This window comes from Babylonia areolata, chromosome 34 (genome assembly GCF_041734735.1).
Source record: "Babylonia areolata isolate BAREFJ2019XMU chromosome 34, ASM4173473v1, whole genome shotgun sequence".
Taxonomy (NCBI): Eukaryota; Metazoa; Mollusca; class Gastropoda; order Neogastropoda; family Buccinidae; genus Babylonia; species Babylonia areolata.
This window is the reverse complement of record NC_134909.1, coordinates 7,577,350-7,601,546: the sequence shown is the minus strand read 5'-3', so window position 1 is coordinate 7,601,546 and position 24,197 is coordinate 7,577,350. Positions and strand designations below refer to the sequence as shown.

Genomic DNA, 24,197 nt, shown 5'->3' with positions numbered 1-24,197 from the left:
TCAAATATTACCTCCGTGTTTTCACAGATGGATCAATTAGTAGTAACTCTGAAGTTGGAGCTGCTTTTGTAATCCCCGAGCTTAACATTAAAAAGAGATTCCACTTAACTAAAGGTTGTTCAATTTTTACTGCTGAATTGTTTGCAATTCTGATGGCTTTCACCTTTTTTTAGTGATATGCCTCTTGTGCCTGCAAAAATCCTTATACTATCTGATTCAAAATCAGCATTGATGGCTTTAAATAATCAATCTTCATCTGAACGAGCAGATATTATGTACGAAATTTTGTATTTAATCCACCAGTTAATTATGCGAGGCTCCGACATTTCACTCTTGTGGGTTCCTGGACATTCTAATCTTCGTGGCAACGAAATGGCCGATTTTTGTGCCAAGGAAGCGGCATCGAACAATTCAGATTCAATCAATCACAATATTCCTATTTCTGTTTCTGAAGCCTGTACTATTCTCTCAACATATATCTGGAATTTCAGACAGAAACAGTTCTTAGAAAACTCAAAAAAGAAGCTCTGGTGGGATCTCTCTCTTCCAGCAAGAAAAGGCACTAACCCCCCAGGATCAATTTCCACAAGAAACTTGACACACAGGCTAAGAACTAATGCATGGTTATGCAGATTTTTGAAACCGTCACCACTATGTATTTGTGGTAAGACCCTTGACATCCCACATTTTTTGCTCGAATGTCCAGATACACATTCACATTTCAAACCCCTTCATGATATGATTACATCCTTTAATCTTCCATTAGTCATGTCCAGCGTTTTTCACCCTAGCAAAGAAAATGGTTGGTCTCTGACAAAAACCGCAGTTGACCTAATTAAAAGCCATCCAATTGGTCGGTTTTTCTAATTTGTTTCATCCCCTTTCTGTTGCAGAGGTTCCCCTCTGTTTTATTTAATCCAAAGTAGTGTTTCGTTTTGGGTGATAGCGTCAGATTTACTTGTAGAGCAAAGTTCCCATTATTCTAATTAGTGGAACTGTTCGACCCTAACATGTAATATGTCGTCTCGATTACATTACGAAACCTTAATTTGATGAGAAAGAGTGAGAGACAGTGTGAGTGTGTGTATATGTGTGTGTGTGTGTGTGTGTGTGTGTGTGTGTGTGTGTGTGTGTGTGTGTGTGTGAGTGAGTGGGCAGGGGAATGAGGTAGGGGAATTATAATGGGCATTTGTGTGCATGCATGGATATATGTAAAGAGAGGGTGGGGGAGAAACGTATGTGAGTATGTGGGTGAGTTAGAATATTTTTTGGAGATAATGACATAAATGGAATTTGGTACCTTGATTTGTTAAATATGTTTGTTTGTTTTTGTTTTCTTTTTTGTTTTTTTGTGTGTTTTTTTAAATCATACCTTCCTCAAATCAGAATTTCCTTGTGTTGCTCAGTTAATATTTTATTCAAATGGTTGCGAAAATGTCAGTACAACAAACAGTTAATCTGACAATAAATGGTTTCAGTCAGTCAGTGTGGGGTGGGAGTGGGGGTTGGGGGTGGGGGGGGATACAAACTGGCACCATACAGTTCGTAGTTCGTTGTCTTGGAAGGTGGACTCTGGTGTTGGCTTGGGGAAACACGTCCACCAGCGACGCTCGAGCTCCCCAGGCGGAAGACGGCCACTCAAACAGTAGGGATGAAGTTGAGTCTCCACACAGGGAGAATGGAGTTCCTTAGACAAAAACCTAGAATCTGCGGCTAAGTTCTAGTGAATTATCCACGATTTTGGTAGGATTCCGCCGCCGCCCACCATCTCGGGGCGGAAGGGGGATCACAATAGCACTACGTTACATTATGGACAGTGACTCATTCACTCCTCTTAAATCTCATGGTTTGCTGGCAAAGCAATCTGAACAAATTGAACGGTCTTCCAGTCTTTCTACGAAATATTCATTCCCGAAGTAGTTTACAAATCCACGGAAAATAATCTCACAAACAAATGTAGGCTAGACCTTACTACACTGTTTCCACATTCAGAACTGGGAGAAATAGACTGAGTAATCCTAGCACATTAAACAGAATACGTGAGGTAAACTGAAACTAAATTTATAGTGAAAGTAATACCGAATTAGAGAATAATCAAACACTCGAGCAAAAAACCACGTGTCAGTTTCAAGCAAACTAGTAACGTTCCAGACTAGGAAATAACTCTACGACGAAAATGAGATTAAGCACATGTAACGTCAGACAGTAAAATTTCAGGTAACATATGAAGAGCAAAAGCGACTAATAATACAGGTACGTATATTTTCGGACGGTTGTACAACAAATACTACAAATTGCAAGATCATTTTACCAATGCAACGACTAAGATAAATGAATGAATACCTCAATGGTTTCTGAGCTCCGGCCAAAATACCGGCTGAGCGTCTCTCCATATGACCCTACACTTGTAGACCTGGCCAAGTGTCTTGCTCCACTGACTAATGGTGCTGGTTTTCCAAAAGGAGAAAACTTTCCATAACTCACAAATCGGAAATCTGCACGTCATGCTTTCCAGTGCAACACGTGCATTCCATAGACTTCCTTAGCTACATGGAGCACGCGGGAGAGCTACAAGGATAGGGTCTACCAAAAGTGGCAGCGTTCACACACACGCACGCACAACCCTCCTTGTCCGTGACAACACCCCCCTGATTGAGCACAGACATCCGTCTGCACGGCTACAAAGGGGAAACAATTATTCCACAGATGCCCGACTCAAATAGTCGGCACCAACATTCAGTCTGCCAGGGATCACTCTAACTGTGAAGGAGTAAGACTGTAAGAGCAAACTCCACCTCAGCAGCCTTTGGTTCGCAACTTTTGCTGTCTGCAAGTACCACAGAGGTTGATGATCAGTCTCGATCACAAACTGCTGACCATACAAAAACTGCCGGAATTTGTCTGTAGCCCACACTACTGCTAAGCACTCCTTCTCAATCGTAGAGTAGTGACTTTCAGTTCCAGACAATTTCCTGCTGGCAAACGCGACAGGGTGCAGTATACCTTCCTTCTCCTGTAGGAGCACTGCCCCCAGACCACGGTCTGAGGCGTCAGTTCGTAAGACGAACTGGCAGGACAGATCTGGCAGTTGCAACACTGGCCTAGAAACCAGACAACCCTTCAAAGTTTTGAAGGCCCGATCGCACTCTAGAGTCCAAACAACGTTGTTGGGAGCACCTTTCCTGGTGAGGTCCGTCAGGGGAAGTGCCATGGCAGAGAAATTAGGGATAAACTTATGGTAGTAGCCTACCAGGCCCAAGAAGGCTCGCACTTGCGTCTTAGTCTCAGGAACTGGTGCTTTCATGACTTTCTCCACCTTGTCCATTTCCGGCAGGATTTGACCGTGCCGTACAACATGTCCCAGAAAACTCAGTTCCTCGAACCCAATGAAGCACTTCTTTGGACGGACTGACAAATTTGCTTCCTCCAATCGCTGGAAAACTGCCTCTATAACGGAGAGATGTTCTTCCCATGTTTCGGACGCGATCATGATATCGTCCATGAAGTTATGTACACCTTTCATGCCTATGGGATCCAGCAAAGCTCTCATCATCCTTGAGAAAACTGCTGCTGCATTCTTCAAGCCGAAGGGCATCACAGTGAACTGGAACTGTCCACTGGGGGTAGTGAAAGCGGTCATAGGCCGGATGTCTTCTCTGACCGGAATTTGCCAGTAACCTTTGCTGAGGTTCCACTTGCTGAAGTACCGGGCTTTACCCAGAGAAGAGAAAAGATACTCTACGTCAGGTAGAGGTTCCGCATCAAAGACGGTGACGTTATTCAAACGTCGAAAGTCAACGCAGAACCGGATCTTTCCGTCTTGCGTACGAGAACTACCGGCGCATTATAGGGAGATGCAGCAGGTTCTATCACCCCAAGCGCCTTCATGGTCTCTACCTCTTGCTTGACGATCTCCACTTTGGCATGGGGCAAAGGGTACTGTTTTATTCGCACCGGCTTTGCTGTCTCTACGGTCATGTCAAACTCTGCCAAATTCGTCTGCAACGGTACATCCGTGATGACCTTCTCATGCCGACGAGCAATTGTCAAAACTTCCTCTTTCTGTTTGTCATTCAGACCTGGTCCAGAGTTCAAGTCAGCTATTGTTTCCTCAGCCACCAGACTGGGCATAGGCAACTCCCTGTCAGCGACAGAACTTGGTTCAGTCTCCTCTATGACAGCAACAGCCACCATCGGAACTTCACGAGAAGCAGAGTCCGCCTGTCTTTCCACATACCTCTTCAGCAGATTCGCATGGTACAATTTGTCCTGTCCTCCCATCCGAATCTTATAGTCAGCTTCTCCCTTCCTCGACAACACCTCGAAGGGACCCTGCCAGCACAGTTGTAATTTGTTATGTCTCTGGGGCAAAAGCAGCAGTACCTTGTCACCAGGGGAGAACGCATGATTCTGAGACTTCCTCTTAAAACCCTCAGCATGTCTCTGAGAAGCTGCAGCCAAATTCCTGCGTGCTAACTCACAGGTTTCCTCAATATGGTTCCTCAAGCCTACTACCTACTCTGCAATAGTGCGAACTTCTTCAGAAGTATGCTCATCTGTCCACAGCTGGCGCAAGACAAAGGCCCTCGTACTGTTCTTCCGTACAGGAGCTCAAATCGTGAGAACCCCAAACTCTCCTGAGTTGCTTCCCGGTAAGCAAAGAGCAGTGCCGGGATATACCGATCCCACTGCTTTGGTTTCTCCTGAGTAAGCTTCCGCAACGCAGTCTTCAGAACGCCGTTGTACCGCTCTACCAGCCCATTTCTTTGAGCATGGTAAGGAGTTGTTGCCAACCCATGGATGGACAACAATCTCTCCATCTGCTTCATTACATCGCTCATGAACTGGGTTCCACGATCAGTTAAAATCTCAGATGGCACACCAACTCGAGTCCAGACCTCCCACAGTGCTTCAGCAACCGTGGTAGCTTCAACGGTCTTAAGAAGAACGGCCTCAGGGTACCGGGTGGCGTAATCCACAACCACCAAGATATAGCGGTTCCCTGACCCTGACGCAGGAGTAATCGGCCCAACAAGGTCAACTGCTACCCGCTCGAAAGGAGTGTCGATCAGAGGCATCTTCCCTAGAGGTACTCTCTGAGGTTTTGGAGAGACTTTTTGGCATTGGTCACAGGACGAAACAAATCGGCGAACGTCCGCACACATACCAGGCCAGAAAAACTGTTTCCAAATCCTGTCCAGAGTTTTCTTTCCTCCTTGATGACCCCCCATAGGTGGTTCATGAGCCAGTTTCATTACTCCCTGTCTAAGCTGTGCGGGGACCACAACTTGACTGTACTCAGTCTTCACCTGATGGTACTCACGATACAGAATACCCTTCCTCCACCTGAAGGACACCTCGCCTGTACGACCAGAAACCCTAACGTCTCTACGATCGGCTGCCTCCCGCAAAGACTTCAATCCAGGATCACCTTTCTGTAGTTCCTTCAACTGCTCTGGCGTCACGGTCTCAAGACCTGGAGATGCCATCCGCAAAGTAGAAGGTTGCCTCTTCTCTGCTGCCTGAGCACGAGTGACTACAGAGATTTCCTTGAGTGTACCATACACTGGCAGAACTTTTCGATCTTCCAACCGAGCATGATTCCCAACTATGAAATCAACCACTGGAGTCTCCATAACTACAGCTTCAACCTGACCTGTGAAAAACGGACTCTCTATCCTAACCACAGCGATAGGATAGTGCCGCTTGATGTCTTTCTCGGCCATTGAAACCTCAAGTTGCCTGCCGGTAAGACGACAATCAGATATGAGGGACTTCTTCACGACACAGACATGAGACCCTGTATCACGCAGTCCTGGTACTGCCTTGCCTTCTACCACGACCAGACAGTGTGGATCGTATTCCTGCTCTCTACATGGCGTGCAGAGAGTAGGCACCTGAACTGATTGCCTGACCTCTGTCCTTTGACGCTGTACTGCGCCCGCCAATTTCCCTTTCCTGGGACAGTCTCTAGCCAAGTGCTTAGGTGACTGACAGATGAAACAAGTCAACAGAGGAATTCCCAAACTCCCTCTTAGTTCCACCCACCTTGGACTTATCCTGCCCTGCTGAAGCGTTACCACTAAGACCTACCGGCTGAAGAAACTTCCTCCCACCCCTATGAGCCATGAAGTAAACTTCAGCTGATGTGACAGCTTCTTCCAGAGACTGTGGCTGCTTCTCCATCACGTAGGCGGCCATGTCAGCTTGCAAAGATTGTAAGAACTGCTCAAGGAGAATCAATTGTTTCAGATCAGGAATCTTAGATTGCTCATGCCACTGCTTTAAGTTGTCCTGCAACCTGGCACTAAACTGCACAAAAATTTCATTGTCTTTTCTTTTACAGTTCCTGAAACGACGACGATACGTCTCTGCATTCAATTGGTAACGAGCTAAAAGTTGCTCCTTCAGCTTATTGTAGTCACCCGCGTCAGCGTCGCTCAGGTTGTTGTAGACATCCTCGGCCTTACCAGTGAGACGAGTAGAAACTCGAATCGCCCAGGTGCTCTTCTTCCATCTGTACAGAGTAGCGACACGATCAAACCTCTTTAACCAAGACGAAATGTCACGCTTACTGTCATCAAACTTTGGAAGGTTGGGGCGAAATCCACGGTCGTCGTCAGTGTCAGACTCTCCCTCTACCTGATCCATCACTATACTGTTGCCATAATTCTTCCCTTTCTTCTCCCTCTGCAGAACCTCAAGACGGAGGGAATGCTCTTCACGCTGTTGTTGGTGTTGCTCCTCCTCCCATTCCAGCTGCCTTTGATGAGCCCTTTCTTCTAACTCCCTTTTCTCTGCAGCCCCATCCTCCTTAAGCATTTGACTAGCAACAAACTCAGCAACTTGCTCCCTTGGAACCTCTAACTCAGCAGCGAAACTGCGCCACCGTGAAATGCGATCCTGCCTACTTTCTGCCATGACGCTAAGCTTGCGGCCAGAACGAAGTTCCATGCAATCAATGAATGACCAGTATCATACACTAAAGAATGAAGTAATGTACACAATTTTTATTAATGTAAACTGGTAACCTACCGACCCAAGTCCACTCCAAACACCTACAACTGCCTGTCAATTCATTACGATAATGTAATTAAGATTGGAAGATGGGGGTGAGCAGTGAACGAGGAGAGTGGCCAGTGACAAAAATGAATTCAGATACTACTATCCAAGAAAGGATCCTGGCAGGCTCGCCAATTGTCGCGTGCAACTTTTCAAACTAAAGTTATGGCCAACTCTCTCATGCTCTCTCACCTTTATCCAAACAAAAGCCTTGAATAAACAGATACAAAACATTTTCTCCAAATACTTTTAACAAATCAGACATGATACAATGCTTAACAATTAGACACCACAAAGAAAAGTCCGTTTTCCTCTTCCACATGAGGAACACCCACAATTTTCCCTTCGTCACCCTCTTCTGTGACAGTTTGTCTTTTTTCCAGTAATACTCAGGTTAGGGGGGGAGGGGGGGGGGGGGTAGAAACTGGCACCACACAGTTCGTAGTTCGTTGTCTTGGAAGGTGGACTCTGGTGTTGGCTTGGGGAAACACGTCCACCAGCGACGCTCGAGCTCCCCAGGCAGAAGACGGCCACTCAAACAGCGGGGATGAAGTTGAGTCTCCACACAGGGAAAAAGGAGTTCCTTAGACAAAAACCTAGAATCTGCGGCTAATTTCTAGTGAATTATCCACGATTTTGGTAGGATTCCGCCGCCGCCCACCATCTCGGGGCGGAAGGGGGATCACAATAGCACTACGTTACATTATGGACAGTGACTCATTCACTCCTCTTAAATCTCATGGTTTGCTGGCAAAGCAATCTGAACAAATTGAACGGTCTTCCAGTCTTTCTACGAAATATTCATTCCCGAAGTAGTTTACAAATCCACGGAAAATAATCTCATAAACAAATGTAGGCTAGACCTTACTACACTGTTTCCACATTCAGAACTGGGAGAAACAGATTGAGTAATCCTAGCACATTAAACAGAATACGTGAGGTAAACTGAAACTAAATTTATAGTGAAAGTAATACCGAATTAGAGAATAATCAAACACTCGAGCAAAAAACCACGTGTCAGTTTCAAGCAAACTGGTAACGTTCCAGACTAGGAAATAACTCTAACCAGCTGCCGTGGCGAAGTGGTTAGCGTCGCGGACTGACGGCTGGGAGGACGCAGGTTCGAATCCCAGCGGAGGTGGGTTTTTCGGCCCGTGGCCGGCTCCTACCCTGAGTTGAGTGTGCTGTGGGCTTAATTGGGGAGACTGGGACCACACAGTCGAGTGTCATCCACTTCAAGGATGCGTCTTTGGGTGTGTTACTCTAATTACCTGACCAACACTGCAAGTGTCTATCTCTCGGGCCTGGTTAACGCCGGGATGTCATTATGACAGGAAGCGTAGAGTACAGCCTTGTCACGTAGTCCCAAACCAAAATGGACCTCCATAGCAACATCGTCATCATCATCGTCAGCCTCCTTCTTCATCGTCATCAATATAAACAAAATAGTCTCAGAGTCTGTGGCTTTTCATGCCCTGCTCTCATGGTGACCTCAGTTTCGATACCCCTCCACTTCCGTGCTTGGGGTGAGTCCTGTCAATGTCGTCAGTGTCGGCAGATTCATGGGGGGACTTGTTTGAGGGACGTGGTGGCGGTCTCCACTCTGGGAGAGACGCTCACTCAGTCTGGCTCCGCGACTAAGCCATTATTGTCGTTAGTAGGGGGCTTAGTAGGTGGTGTCCTAAGTACGTTAAAACAGAACAGGCACCACTGAACACCACCGAAGTGACTCAGCAGCAGTGCAGGGTCTCCTCTGGTGTGTGGCCTCCAGGCGACCTAACATCGATGGTTCCCTGTGGACTGCCGACGCTGGAACTGCGACGGACGAACCCGGGTGTGGCCGTGTATGGGGGAATCTAAATGAGCGGCGTGGGAGTAATGCCACTGAAACGGCGCAGATTATGGGGCAGAAAAAAAAAAAAAAGGAAATAACTCTACGACGAAAATGAGATTAAGCACATGTAACGTCAGACAGTAAAATTTCAGGTAACACCTGAAGAGCAAAAGCAACTAATAATACAGGTACGTATATTTTCGGACGGCTGTACAACAAATACTACAAATTGCAAGATCATTTTACCAATGCAACGACTAAGATAAATGAATGAATACCTCAACGGTTTCTGAGCTCCGGCCAAAATACCGGCTGAGCGTCTCTCCATAGGACCCTACACTTGTAGACCTGGCCAAGTGTCTTGCTCCACTGACTAATGGTGCTGGTTTTCCAAAAGGAGAAAACTTTCCATAACTCACAAATCGGAAATCTGCACGTCATGCTTTCCAGTGCAACACGTGCATTCCATAGACTTCCTTAGCTACATGGAGCACGCGGGAGAGCTACAAGGAGAGGGTCTACCAAAAGTGGCAGCGTTCACACACACGCACGCACAACCCTCCTTGTCCATGACACACACACACACACACACACTCATACTATGTAACAACAATATGAAATGCTAGAATGTAAATAGATTCTGAATGAATGGGTCACACACAGGAGCGATACTTTTTTCTTCAGTTCAGTTGTTAAAAATCTGAGGTTTATGTCACTGTGACAGCAGAAACTGACTTGACTTCACCTTCTTGTTTCTGGTTCCGCGACAATTGAAAATCTTTGCACGACGAACAGGTTCAACTTTCGCGCTACTTATCAGTTGTCCATTCTTTTTTTTTAAATACTCTTTCGGTTCTTTAACTTTCATGGATTCAAACGCACTTTCAGTTTCAGCGGACAGAGTCGCCATGTTGCCTTATCCGGACGTCCCAAGGTGAAGGGGCTGAACTTTTCACTGACTTCCAGTTTCTAACGAAGAAGGTCTATAGACAGTTCTTTTCTCTTTTTTTTCTTAAATTTATGTGGTTTTTTTTAATAGTTTTATTAAAATAGTAACTGAGCAGGAGTTATACTGAATGCATGAATGTGCCAGGAGTTGCAAAATTATGCCATGTGTTATAGTGTGCCACCACCTGCACTCTGTCCCCCTTCCTTCCCCATCCCTTCGTCCCTCCCCCCCCCCCCCCTTCTTCTTATCTCCCTTCCCGCGCCATCCAAAGTCCAGTCTTTGAGGTCACGCCGACACTGCGCCATCCTCCCTCCTTTCACCCTCCTTCACCCCTACTCCCTAGTCGGCCCTGTTTGGTCAGCGACGCCGCGTCACCCGCCCCAGCTATAGGAATACGTGCAGTTACGTGATGTCTGCCACCATCCCCGTGTTCGAAACGGACCAGCACGGCATGTTGGTATATCCCGTGTGGCGGCCTGTCTTTCAAGTCGTTCCCCTTCTCCCCGTTCACAAACATGGCTGAGGTAGATGGCGGGACTTCGGAACGAAAGCTAGGGAAAAGTTATGCTAATTCGAACTTTGATCAAGCCGGCTAACAGGCCCAGAGTTGTATTGTCCCGTCTCCCCAATCTCTTTGTGACGTAAACGGGTGAACCTGTCATCATAGAATGTGTATAGACAAATGGGTTGAATTGTAGCGAATCAGATCAGTCTGTTGGATTGGACGAATTGGGATCAAGCAGTGAATCTGTCAGTCATTCACATAGCGTCATTAGGACAAGCAAAGATTGGTTATTTCAGTTCAACTAGTTGGGGAGTGAGTGCTATAGTTTACATTAGTATACAGTATGTTGTGGGAAGGGATAAAACCAGTCAGCACAGCCAGTTCTGAGCTGTCTCCCAGAAGAACTGACTGACACAGGATGACTGACTGATCAGTGATGTGAGGAACAAGGAAATCCCTGTTGGGCTGTGAGTACATGACTTGTAATGGTTTTATGTTATGTTGATAACTTAGTTGTGTTGGGAAACTATGTTTTATGTCGGTGGACAGCCAGTGTAAGTTGATCTTGTGGCTTGTGGAAAGAAAAGGGGTTAACGTGTGAAAGCTACCCATCAAGTAAGGGAAGTACTGCCTATAACTTTTGAGTCCCCCCCCCCCCACCCCCCCTTCTATTTTGTTACAGATATCTTGTTCTGTATTCTTGATGTATTACTAACTTGTTTTGTATATAGTAGGTGGTGTTGGTTCAGTGTGGACTGAACAGATCTATGGGCTAACACACTGTCAGTGTGTGTTGAGGGTTTTTCATGTGTGTGTGCACATGGGGGTAGCAGCAAGTGTTGTGGAACACATGTTTGAGCTATTGGTAGTTGTGGTAACATGTGTAGGAGTTGTGCTTTGTGTCAGTGGTTTACTTTGTTCAGACAAAGTGGGAAGGAACATTGTAATGCGATTAGTGAGTTGGCAAACTATGAGAGCATTGAGGGTCAGTGCTATGTTGTTGCACATTGCTGTTTACCAGATATGTTGGAAGTAATGATTTCCTTTCATGTACTTGTGTCGGTGGCATACTTTGTGAAGACAAAGAGATTTGTTTGGTAATGGTAGCACACACTTAAGTTGAATGATGGGTAACATGAGTTGGAACACAGGGTTGTATTGGTCAGTGATATGTTTTGTACACAGTATGGTAATTGGTATGTCACTGCTGGTGGCAGGTAAGCTTGATGAAGCTTGTACCTCACATAGATCTTTGTGTGAGAGTAGTGCATACTGGTGGACATGTGATGAAAGGTGCTGAGAGGGTATAGGCCTTTTATGTCAGTTATGTCCAGATATTTGAGATTTTATCTGACCTTGGTTTTGGGGGGGTGTTTGTGTTCCAGGTGTGCTGCTTTAGGTGTAGGGTGAACTTTTACTATGTGCTGCTTATAGGTGCTGCTTTAGGTGTAGGGTGAACTGCTTAGTATGTGTGCTGATTTTCCATGTACATTGTAAAAGTAAACACTCTATAAAAACCACTCCATGTGGCCCTGCTATTGATGTGAGGAGAGAGTGAGTGAATGCATGATTAGGTGATCCTATATCCCCCTGCATAACTCCCCTCTCTCTTCTATTATAATCGAACCACACTTTCAGTTTTTACAACTTGGCGTCGCCGACAGGATAGGCAGGTAGAGTGATTTACTGACACAATAGGCAGGTTAAGCGTTAGGTAGGACTTAAGCAGCACACAGCCAGGTAGCACAGCCCAGAGATGACAACCCCAACTACAATGGCGCAGGAGTTTCCCATGGGGTGGTATGTAGCACCCACACTGCCAGTATTCACTGGTGAGCCAGGTGAGATGTCGGCTGAGGACTTCATCGTGGAGGTGAAGCGGGTCCTGGCTGTGTACCCCATGGGAGACGAGATGGCTGCCTACTTTGTGTACAGCCATCTGCAGGGAACCGCATGCAGGGAGCTGATGCTGCGGGACCTGGAGGAGACCAACACCCCAGAGAAGGTGATCAACATTCTCCTGGGGGTGTTCGGCGACGGACGGCGTACCACCACACTGCTGTCCAGGTTTTTCAGCAGGGTACAGCAGCCGGAGGAGTCCCTCATGGACTACTCTCATGCTTTGCGCAGCATGGAGAGAACCATCCAGATGAAGAGCACTGGGGCCCTCACCGCTGAGATGCTGAGGGACCACTTCATCGATGGCCTCCGGAACCTCCTGCTGAAAAGGGAGCTGCGCCACATAGTGACGAGGGAGCCACACACCACCTTCATCCAGGCGAGGGATGAAGCCCTGAGACTGTGGCAAGAGCTGGAGGAGGACCAACGACAGCAACAGGCCAGGGAACAGATGGCACAGTTAGGAGATCAACTGTTGTTGTTGCAGGAGAGTGTTAGGTCCATGCAGGAAGAAATTAAGGGGTTTGTTAGTCAAAGAGATGGGGCTGTGATAGAGAACAGGGCTGTGGGTAGGAAGAGAAGGAACAGAGGTAGGAAAGGGAAAGGTCAGTCAGTGGTGGGAAATGGGATTTCCCCAAAGGTGGGTAAGGTTCTCCCCAAGGAAAAGTACCGAGATTTCCATAATGAGAACCAGAGAGACTTGCCCAACAGTCTCAGGAGGCAGGATCCGAGTCCGAATGAAAAGACTCCAGTCAGAACAATAGCTGACTGTGAGGATGATCCTTGCCAGGGTGAATGGGTGCTGCTGCCCATACCACCTGATCCAGGAATTCCTGGTACTTGTGCCACGCGGGAAGGCACAAGTGACGGAGACTGCCAGGATGCAGTTGAGTCTCCCGGATGGTCACACAGATCGGTGGTAACCGGTTTGTGTGAGAATGGCACCAGGTCTCATCCGAAGCCTGGGGTGCATAGGACATGTGTGGGTGCCAGGGTGCTAGCTCAGACTGACAGGGTTGGGAAACGGTCAGGGTCAACCTGTAGGGCTAGGGTTAGCAACAGAGGCAAGGCTAGTCATCCAGCATGGGCTAAAATTGTAGCTGTAGCCTGCTAGGGGAATATTGGAAATGAGGAAAATTGTGTATGTCATGCTATGTTGTTGTTTTCCTTCATTCCAGGATTTGTGGTTGCTGATGTGTGTCAGCTGGAACTCGGTGTTGATTTTTGCGTTGTGTAGCTCCCCGTTTGATTTTTTTATGTATGCTTTTCTGGGTTATGGTGTTATGTACAGCTGTATCATTTTGAAATGTATTTTTGGTGGTTTCTTTTGTCCTGTAATGTCTTCATTTCCACATGTTTATGTTTTTGCTAATTTTTGGGTTAGAGAACTAATCTCCCCATTAGCATTAATTGATGACGGCAGTGGTCAGCATGTGGTCAGCAGCAATGAGGACATTGCCTTCAAAAGCCGGGGGTGGGTGTTATAGTGTGCCAGCAGTGTCACCCCCCACCACCTGCACTCTGTCCCCCTTCCCTCCCCATCCCTTCGTCCCCCCTCCCCCCACCCCCCCTTCTTCTTATCTCCCTTCCCGCGCCATCCAAAGTCCAGTCTTTGAGGTCACGCCGACACTGCGCCATCCTCCCTCCTTTCACCCTCCTTCACCCCTACTCCCTAGTCGGCCCTGTTTGGTCAGCGACGCCGCGTCACCTGCCCCAGCTATAGGAATACGTGCAGTTACGTGATGTCTGCCACCATCCCCGTGTTCGAAACGGACCAGCACGGCATGTTGGTATATCCCGTGTGGCGGCCTGTCTTTCAAGTCGTTCCCCTTCTCCCCGTTCACAAACATGGCTGAGGTAGATGGCGGGACTTCGGAACGAAAGCTAGGGAAAAGTTATGCTAATTCGAACTTTGATCAAGCCGGCTAACAGGCCCAGAGTTGTATTGTCCCATCTCCCCAATCTCTTTGTGACGTAAACGGGTGAACCTGTCATCATAGAATGTGTATAGACAAATGGGTTGAATTGTAGCGAATCAGATCAGTCTGTTGGATTGGACGAATTGGGATCAAGCAGTGAATCTGTCATTCACATAGCGTCATTAGGACAAGCAAAGATTGGTTATTTCAGTTCAACTAGTTGGGGAGTGAGTGCTATAGTTTACATTAGTATACACAGTATGTTGTGGGAAGGGATAAAACCAGTCAGCACAGCCAGTTCTGAGCTGTCTCCCAGAAGAACTGACTGACACAGGATGACTGACTGATCAGTGATGTGAGGAACAAGGAAATCCCTGTTGGGCTGTGAGTACATGACTTGTAATGGTTTTATGTTATGTTGATAACTTAGTTGTGTTGGGAAACTATGTTTTATGTCGGTGGACAGCCAGTGTAAGTTGATCTTGTGGCTTGTGGAAAGAAAAGGGGTTAACGTGTGAAAGCTACCCATCAAGTAAGGGAAGTACTGCCTATAACTTTTGAGTCCCCCCCCCCCCCCCTCCTTCTATTTTGTTACAGATATCTTGTTCTGTATTCTTGATGTATTACTTACTTGTTTTGTATATAGTAGGTGGTGTTGGTTCAGTGTGGACTGAACAGATCTATGGGCTAACACACTGTCAGTGTGTGTTGAGGGTTTTTCATGTGTGTGTGCACATGGGGGTAGCAGCAAGTGTTGTGGAACACATGTTTGAGCTATTGGTAGTTGTGGTAACATGTGTAGGAGTTGTGCTTTGTGTCAGTGGTTTACTTTGTTCAGACAAAGTGGGAAGGAACATTGTAATGCGATTAGTGAGTTGGCAAACTATGAGAGCATTGAGGGTCAGTGCTATGTTGTTGCACATTGCTGTTTACCAGATATGTTGGAAGTAATGATTTCCTTTCATGTACTTGTGTCGGTGGCATACTTTGTGAAGACAAAGAGATTTGTTTGGTAATGGTAGCACACAGTTAAGTTGAATGATGGGTAACATGAGTTGGAACACAGGGTTGTATTGGTCAGTGATATGTTTTGTACACAGTATGGTAATTGGTATGTCACTGCTGGTGGCAGGTAAGCTTGATGAAGCTTGTACCTCACATAGATCTTTGTGTGAGAGTAGTGCATACTGGTGGACATGTGATGAAAGGTGCTGAGAGGGTATAGGCCTTTTATGTCAGTTATGTCCAGATATTTGAGATTTTATCTGACCTTGGTTTTGGGTGTGTGTTTGTGTTCCAGGTGTGCTGCTTTAGGTGTAGGGTGAACTTTTACTATGTGCTGCTTATAGGTGCTGCTTTAGGTGTAGGGTGAACTGCTTAGTGTGTGTGCTGATTTTCCATGTACATTGTAAAAGTAAACACTCTATAAAAACCACTCCATGTGGCCCTGCTATTGATGTGAGGAGAGAGTGAGTGAATGCATGATTAGGTGATCCTATACCCCCTGCATAACTCCCCTCTCTCTTCTATTAGAATCGAACCACACTTTCAGTTTTTACACATGTAATGAGGCATTAATCTGAAAATGCTCTGGGACATTAAAAAAAAAAGAAAAAAAGAAAAGGAAAAAAAAAACTACACAGATCTCACTCATCCAAAACATAAAATTCTAACAACTCAAGGCATAGAAAGTCTGCTGTATTTTCTTATTTTTTAGTCACCACTCACCAGACAGCGGACCAGATCCATAAATGTAATCATTTCGGCGTTTCAAGAGTCATGTCTGCCCCACACTACCGTCATGCTCTAAGAATGACTTGGGAAACTCAGCGGGAAATGGTGCCTGCAGCAATCATGTCTTTCTTGTAAATAATTCTCATTGAGAGAGATGAGAAGACACCTCTGTGAAGAACGACTGTGGCAAAACCTATCCAAATAGTATTTCAGGCTAAGATATCAGACAAGGGTCTGACCTTCAGAAAGGGGGAAGGAACCTCAGGGTCTTGGTTCTTAGCTATAAACTCCGGAAGGAAACTGAGTATGATGGAACCATCTCTGTGGAAGGCCAGGTCCTGAGGCATTCACTAAGACCATATATCTCACTTCTACACGGCCCATGGCCAGCAACAGAAGGAAAATGGTCTTAAGGGTGAGTAAGTCAAGAGGAATGGTACCCAAAGGCTCGAAGGGTTGCTTTCGAATGAAATCAAGCACCAGGAACAAGTCCCACAGGGGCACTCTCCTAGGGTTTCTAGATTCCTTAAGAGAGGTGCCCCTAGTGACCTCTCTGAGAAAAATCTGCTTCAAAGGTAGGTCCACCTAGCTGTCTGATTGTAGTACAGATAGATGACCTGTATCCACAGATCTAGCTGACAGGTTGAGACCAGGGGAGCAGCAGAGTTGAGTTAGAGATTGAGTTAATGCTGCTGTTTGCTGTTTTGGTTCTATTTATTCTAAACTTATAGAAAACACTCCATAAAAACCACTCCATGTGGCTCTGCTACTGGTATGAAGAGAGAGTGTGAGTGAGTGTGTGCAATCCTCTTCCTCTCTCAGTCTCTGTTCCTCTGGAAGCTCCAGCGTATAAAACATAACATCAAATAAAAGCGTAGCATACATGTATACAATATGATACATCAAAATGGTCTTTTGTGTTGAGTGCATGTGGTAAATAAACAAATCTGTTAAAAAAAAAAACAACCACTGTATAACATCAAGTGTAAGGAGGGGGGGGGGGGGGGGACACTAATCCAGATTCTTGACCATACATCCTATTTCAACATATCCTTATATAATGATCAGCTGTCCAAACAACAGACTTACCGACATCCCTGTTACCACAATTGTTATTGGTCGACGGCAGCTGCGGGAGGGCTCCAGTGACATCGAAACAATTTGCCTCACATTTCCATGATCCACTATCATCAGTTCCAGCAGTGAAGGTGTACTGGAGAATGTAGTAGGTGGCATTGCCTGTCTTACAGCTACATTCATTGGATGACCCACTGCATGTGTTGGTGGAAACACCAGAAAAGGTGCACCTTGTGGAAGTGGCACCAACTGTAGTTAAACGAATGGTGGCAGTATCAGTGTGAAACGCACATTTAGATGGGAAGTCTGCTTTGGGCACATAACACCAGAAGGTGATAGAGGACCCCACTACCCAGTCTTCTGATGGACAGTCCAGGTGTTGACTCACAGCAAATCCTGAAACAGTGATATTTAGAATGGCATTATATACCTCAGTAAGTGTAAGTCTCATAACAATTTTACTTTCAAACATGTGACAGATCTATATATATATCACTTTCCTCAAGACAGAAACTGGCAGAGTTCTTGACAGGTTAATACTATTAATAGCTTCCAGAGAGGTTGGTTGATGAAAATAAACGGAAATTAAATTATGCAATTCAGTAGATCTCAGTTGATTCCTGTCACTTGCCATATATATATATATATATATATATATATATATATATAATAAAAAATAATAAAAACAAGAAAAAGAAAACATTATAAAACTATGGAACTTTTTTAGTTACAAATTATGACATCCAGAGCATCACTGAAGGCAACCAATGGCAAATCACCTTTAATTAAAGACCTGCAAAACCCCCCCAAAAAAAACCCTTATGTAAAAAGAGGTGTGTCTTCAGCTTTTCCTTTTCAGGTCCTGACGGGGAATGACAGCTCCACATTGATTTCCAATGAAATAAACATACCGGCAGGCTACAAACACAGCTGTGAGTTTGCATAGGTACTTTTTTTTTCTTTTTTTATGTTGCCCTAACATCTGAATATAAAAACAAGTACAAAATATCTTAGCGAGTTTCAGAAAATAATTCTGTGTTGGCCCACTTCAAATTTGAAATTCTCGCTGTCGATGTCAGTCAAAAGGACGGAGGCGTACCAATCCAGTTGATTTATGCTTCATGCCGGTTCTAAGTTTAGTAGCCATCGCCAGTCTTTGGTAAACACTGACAGTGAAAGAAACCCTGCTGATCAGGTCAGGGGGCATCTGGCCACTGATATCTGGAATTTCAGTTTTGCCTGTGTGAGAAAGAATGAGAGTGAGTGAGTGGGTGTGTGTGTTTGTGTGTGATAGGGACAGACATATGAAGAATTAATTTAACTTTTAAGTTATTAAATAACAAAAGGTGGCATTCATCATTTGAAATGGCGAAATCCGTTCATGATCTATCACTGAAATATAGGTATAGTGTGCAAAATTCAGATAAGTAAATTTTAGGACTCTCTCTCTCTTTAAGAGATGCCTTATTAAAAACAGGAACCAAAGAAGAGTATGCTAAACAAAGGAACATGGTTAAATATCGGAAGCTTGTGGTTAAAAAGAAATATTTTCAAGAACTAGTTTCTTCAAAAGCTGATAGTAAATCAATCTGGAAAGTGATAAACCAGATCACTAATCGTAATGCCAATACTAAAAGTACATCAGTCAGTGATATTATGTCTCCTGATAAACTGCATAGACATTTTTTGTGAAATAGGTAGTTCAATTGTAAAATCTGATAGGTCTCTAAATAATACTCTTGAAGGTTTAAATGAAATTCTGTACGTCAAAAAAATATTTCGTCTGACTGAAACATTCCCTTAATGGCTGTTAATGAGGTTTACAATGCATTGTCACACTTAAAACAAACTGGAACCAGAGGCTTGAATGGAATTGATAGGAACATTTTGGAACTTTCTGCACCAGTTATTTCTGAAACCCTTACTTATATTTACAATTTATGTATAACGAAGCACTGGACGATCCGCCAACACCTCTTGAGACCCAGAAAGCAATCCGTCTGCTATCCAGTGGCAAAGCACCTGGCTCAGACTCCATACCAGCAGAACACTTCAACAGTGTCCTAAATCGCCCTTCCTTCATAAATGATGAAGCCATAGACCGTCTCCCACAAGTCCCCATCAACGAAGCACTGGACGATCCGCCAACACCTCTTGAGACCCAGAAAGCAATCCGTCTGCTATCCAGAGGCAAAGCACCTGGCTCAGACTCCATACCAGCAGAGGTCTACAAGGATGGACGCACTGTGCTGACTGAGAAGCTCCATCAGCTGTACTCACTCATGTGGAAAGAAGAGACGATCCCCCAGGATTTCAAAGATGCATCTATCATTCACTTGTACAAGCGAAAGGGGAACCGGCAAGCCTGTGATAACCATCGGGGCATTTCCTTGCTCTCCATCGCAGGCAAGATACTTGCCAGGATCCTACTAAACCGCCTCACAGCACACCTTGACCAAGGTCATTTGCCTGAGAGCCAATGTGGGTTCCGGAAAGAGCGCGGAACCACCGACATGGTGTTTGCTGCAAGGCAGCTGCAAGAGAAATGTCAGGAGCAAAATGCTGATCTGTTCTCCACCTATGTCGACCTCACTAAGGCCTTTGACACCGTGAGTAGAGAGAGACTGTGGAAGATCATGGCCAAGTACGGATGCCCTCGGAAATTTATTTCCTTGGTCAGCCAATTCCATGAAGGCATGCAGGCTCGAGTCCAGGACAATGGCGAAACATCTGCTCCTTTTGCTGTCACAAATGGTGTCAAGCAAGGCTGCGTCCTGGCTCCAACTCTGTTCAGCCTCATGTTCTCTGCAATGCTTACTGATGCCTTCTGAGATGGCGATGTTGGAATCGGCCTAAAGTACCGAACAGATGGCAAGCTGTTTAACCTCAGAAGGCTTCAAGCCAAAATGAAGGTCATGACAGACATCATCAGAGACTTTTTGTTTGCTGATGATTGTGCCCTCAATGCTGGATCTGAAGCTGACATGCAACTCAGCGTCGACAAGTTTGCCACTGCCAGCAGGAACTTCGGCCTTACCATCAGCACGAGGAAAACTGAAGTTCTCCATCAGCCAGCCCCAGGGAAACCCTACGTTGAGCCAAACATCACAGTCAACGGTCAGACTCAGTGAGGTGGAGCGGTTCACATACCTTGGCAGCACACTGTCACGAAATGTGACAATCGACGATGAAGTGAACATCAGGATTGCAAGAGCAAGCGCAACTTTTGGTAGACTCAGTGCAAATGTCTGGAACAGAAGAGGCATTAGTCTTGAGACCAAGCTAAAGGTCTACAGAGCAGTAGTTCTCCCCACACTACTGTACGCCTGCGAAACTTGGACAGTGTACCAACGACATGCCAAGAAGCTGAACCACTTCCACACAACATGCCTCAGGAAGCTACTGAACATCAAGTGGCAAGACAGGACCCCAGACACAGAGGTGCTCGCAAAAGCCACCATTCCCAGCATCTTCACCATCCTGATGAAGTCCCAGCTTCGCTGGGCTGGACACGTGGCGCGCATGCCAGACCATCGGCTGCCCAAAAGGCTCTTCTACGGCGAGCTGCAACAACGGAAGAGATCACACGGAGGTCAGAAGAAGCGCTTCAGAGATACTCTGAAAGTCTCTCTGAAAGCGTTTGATATCAACCCTGACTCCTGGGAGGAATCTGCAGTGGACCGTGACAAATGGCGCGCTGCTGTGCACAAAGGCGCCAAGTTGTGTGAGGCCAACAGGACTGCTGCAGCTGTTCAGAAGAGGCAGGCCAGAAAGTCACGGGCAAACAAGCTCCCTGACAATGGTATGCCTGTCTTTGTCTGCCCCAACTGTCAGCGAACATTTCGTGCGCAGATTGGACTATTCAGCCATCTGCGCATTCACAGATAGATTCATGAGCATCCTCCCCACCACCCCACCACCACCCTCCCCCCATCCCCCAGCTGGATGACAACAATTGTCATCATCGATCTCGATGGACACACCACCATAACGAAAAATCAGTTTCCAAAGGCATTTAAACTAGCAAAAGTCATCCCGCTGCACAAGTCAGGAGATCAAACAGAACCTTCAAATTATAGACCAATTTCAATCTTGTCTACTTTGTCAAAACCCCTAGAAACCCACATTAAAAAAAACCCCACATTTTTAATCATTTTATTGATTTTAATTCCTTTAATCTGTTTCATCCAAGTCAGTCTGGTTTCAGACCTAATCATTCATGCCACACTGCACTAACATAAAAAAAGAACTACTACTACTAATAATAATAATATGTATAAGGTACAAAAACTTAATGAAGTCAGCTATAGGCGTACAAAAAACAAAAAAAAAACCCCAAAAAAACAAACAAATAAATAATTAAATAATAATAATAATATAATTTTTAAAAATAAATAAATAAATAATAATAATAATAAATAAAATAGATAAAGAAAATAAATATATAAAAAAGACAACAAAAAAAGACAATGATGATAAATAAACAAATAAAAGTAAAAAATGCAGACACATTCACACATACACACACATATGCATAACAGATATGCACCAAACATGCAGTTTCACAGATATGAAAGCACAGTCAAATGCACATAAACATACATGAGCCCCAACACACACACACACACACACACACACACACATATTACCCTGCACCCCCTCTACCCCCATCCACACACTCATTTCTAGGCTACATATCACAGCTTCCATGGCACACACACACAGAGGCACACTTACTTGCACTTGTAAGCACACACACATACGCCCATATCCCCCACCCCCAACCCCACACACATGTATACAAAGATATATATATGGACACCTGCACATTCCAATATTCCATTGCTCCCACAGTGTAGGCATGCATACACACACATACCTCATCCTCGACCCCCACCCTCCACACACACACATACACACGTGCACAGAACTCTCCTGACACTTGTGTACACTTACACCCTCGCGCATGTACATACGCCGCACACAAACACACAGACCCACACATACACACACACACACAGAGGCTGCCACTGATTGGCCGCAAGAGGGATGGGAAAAGATCTCTGATGCCAAGAACGTGGCGTCTAGTGTGTTGCTCAGTCTATTGTATTTGGAAAAGCCCACAGAGACCCTGTTCCGTTTTGAAGAAATTTGCGCAATGTTGGTTTAGAAATGATGCCGATATTTGTTTGATTTGCAAAGCATCGTGCTCTACCTTTCATGCTAGACTTATGGCCGCTCCCTCTCTCTGCCTTTATCTCTTTGAGGCGATCGATGATGTGATGGCCTTGTACCTGTTCTTTTTGATATTCTTTGACTTTTCTGAGGATTTCCGATTTTCCTAGATGTAGGCCACTCGTTGTTGTTGCGTTACCAACAAGTCTGTCAGCTCACTCATTTCCCTTAATACCTGCATGTGAACTAAGGGAGAGAACCTTGGAGACATAGCAACTTATGATGGCGGTTGTAAATGATGTGTTCGAGCAACATGGTGTTGCAGTCTCGTGTCAGTAGTTGACAAAGCCAAAGTGGCAATTTGTTTTATAGTGAACAGTTCATAGGACATAGTAGTCCACCAAAATTTTCATGGTAGCAGAGCGTTAAGAACTATGGAAGTTTTCTGACGCCAGTGTTTTAGTAATGGAGTTTCACTGACAGTTCAGTTTTCACCGGAAGCCGTAGTGAAGCAGAAAGTGCGCAACAATTCGTTGTTTGGATGGAACACGTAGGCTAAGTCAGAAGTCTGACTGAAGAACCCATGCATTTTTATTATTTGTTCAATCAAAGTTTCAGTGTGGACATTTTTGGTTATAGTAATGTAATCATTATGAAGTCAACATTTTTCTTGGTAGAAGGTCAGATTAGAACATGAAAGAAGTCGCATTTTAGAAAAATCTACCATAACAATGGCGAACAGTTATAAATCCCCTCTGTCTCTGGGGCCTGAAACTGTGTATGAAACTTGGAAGAAGGAAACAGACGTTTGGAAACTAGTAACTGAAATGAAACCAGAGAAGCAAGTGTTGGCAGTTACTTTGTCATTAACAGGTCAGGCGAGATCAAAAGCATTAGAAATAGACACTGCACAATTAAACTCCCCAAACGGCATGGATGTTCTTCTATAAGCATTAGACTCTCTGTTTCTACAGGACAAAACAGACTTGGCATATTTCAATTTTATTATTTGGCCTATTCCGATTTCGAAAAACTAAAGGAAGAAGCAACTGTTTCTATGAATGACTACATTACCGGATATGAGAGACTGTACGGTGTTTGCAAAAAATGCAAGATGGAACATCCTGATTCTGTTCTTGCATTCCAGCTGCTTGATAATGCAGGACTATCGGAAAAAGAAAAGCAGCTAGTTCTGACTGCAGCATCCAGTCGAAAATTCTCATCAATAAAGTCTGCATTAAAGAGAATCTCTGGAGGTTCCTCAGAAACTGAGATCACTGTCAAACAAGAAGCCTTCATGATAAAAGTTTCCCAAGAAACAGACAAAGCAGTTATTCAGATCAATCTGGTTCAAGTTATCAGCAAAGAAAGAACAAAAAGGCACAAATCCATTGGACAGAAATGGAAAGAGAACAAAGTGTGCTATTTGTGAGTCTGTGTGTCACTGGGCCAGAAACTGTCCTCACAGGCAGCACAAACAAGAAGTGAGAATGACAGAAACTGAAGTTGATGAACAACAGGATGAGGAGGAAGCATGCAACTTGACTGTTCACAAAAGAACATAGAACAGAAAATGAAATCTTGATGACAGAAGTGTACGGATGTGCTGTCATCGATACAGCATGTATGAAAACAGTGTGCGGAAAGAGATTGTTTCAGCAATATGTCAACCAACTGCCAGAAAACCAAAAGAAAAATATTTAGACAAAGAAAAGTCAGAAGACCTTCAAATTTGGAGATGGCACACAAATTCATTCCTATTTGAATGTGAAGCTACCGGCACAAATTGGAACAACAAAATGTAACATCGAAACAGAGGTGGTAGATGTCGAAATACCACTATTGCTAAGCAAAGAGTCTTTGAAGAAGGCAGAAACTGTGATTGACATGACGAAAGACAAAATCACAATGTTTCAGCAACTTGTGGAGTTAAACTTGACCTCAGCCAGGCACTACTGTATCGACATCCTTAGAAACAATCAAGAGAGTGAAGAAGATTCTGAAATTCTTCTCATGATGGACAACTTTGATGAGGAAAAACAA

The 24,197-nt window shown here is 44.9% G+C and overlaps 2 protein-coding genes across 6 annotated transcripts in view; both read right to left on the bottom strand.

Moving 5' to 3' along the window:
- The window catches only part of LOC143277658 (uncharacterized), a 615,105-nt gene that overhangs the window by 36,826 nt on the left and 554,082 nt on the right, over positions 1–24,197 (bottom strand). For 3 of the 5 annotated variants that reach the window (XM_076582557.1, XM_076582558.1, XM_076582559.1), the window contains exon 2: positions 16,992–17,375. The exons of the other annotated variants lie outside the window; for them this stretch is intronic. In XM_076582557.1, coding sequence (XP_076438672.1) covers positions 16,992–17,375 — 384 coding nt within the window. The remainder of the gene's footprint in view (positions 1–16,991; positions 17,376–24,197) is intronic. 5 annotated transcript variants of the gene reach the window in all.
- Positions 3,781–6,921, bottom strand: LOC143277345 (uncharacterized). Its single transcript, XM_076582130.1, has 3 exons — positions 6,049–6,921; positions 4,593–5,777; positions 3,781–4,332 (listed from the first exon to the last, which is right to left on the bottom strand). The coding sequence occupies exons 1-3, from the start codon at positions 6,919–6,921 to the stop codon at positions 3,781–3,783; spliced, it is 2,610 nt and encodes an 869-aa protein (XP_076438245.1).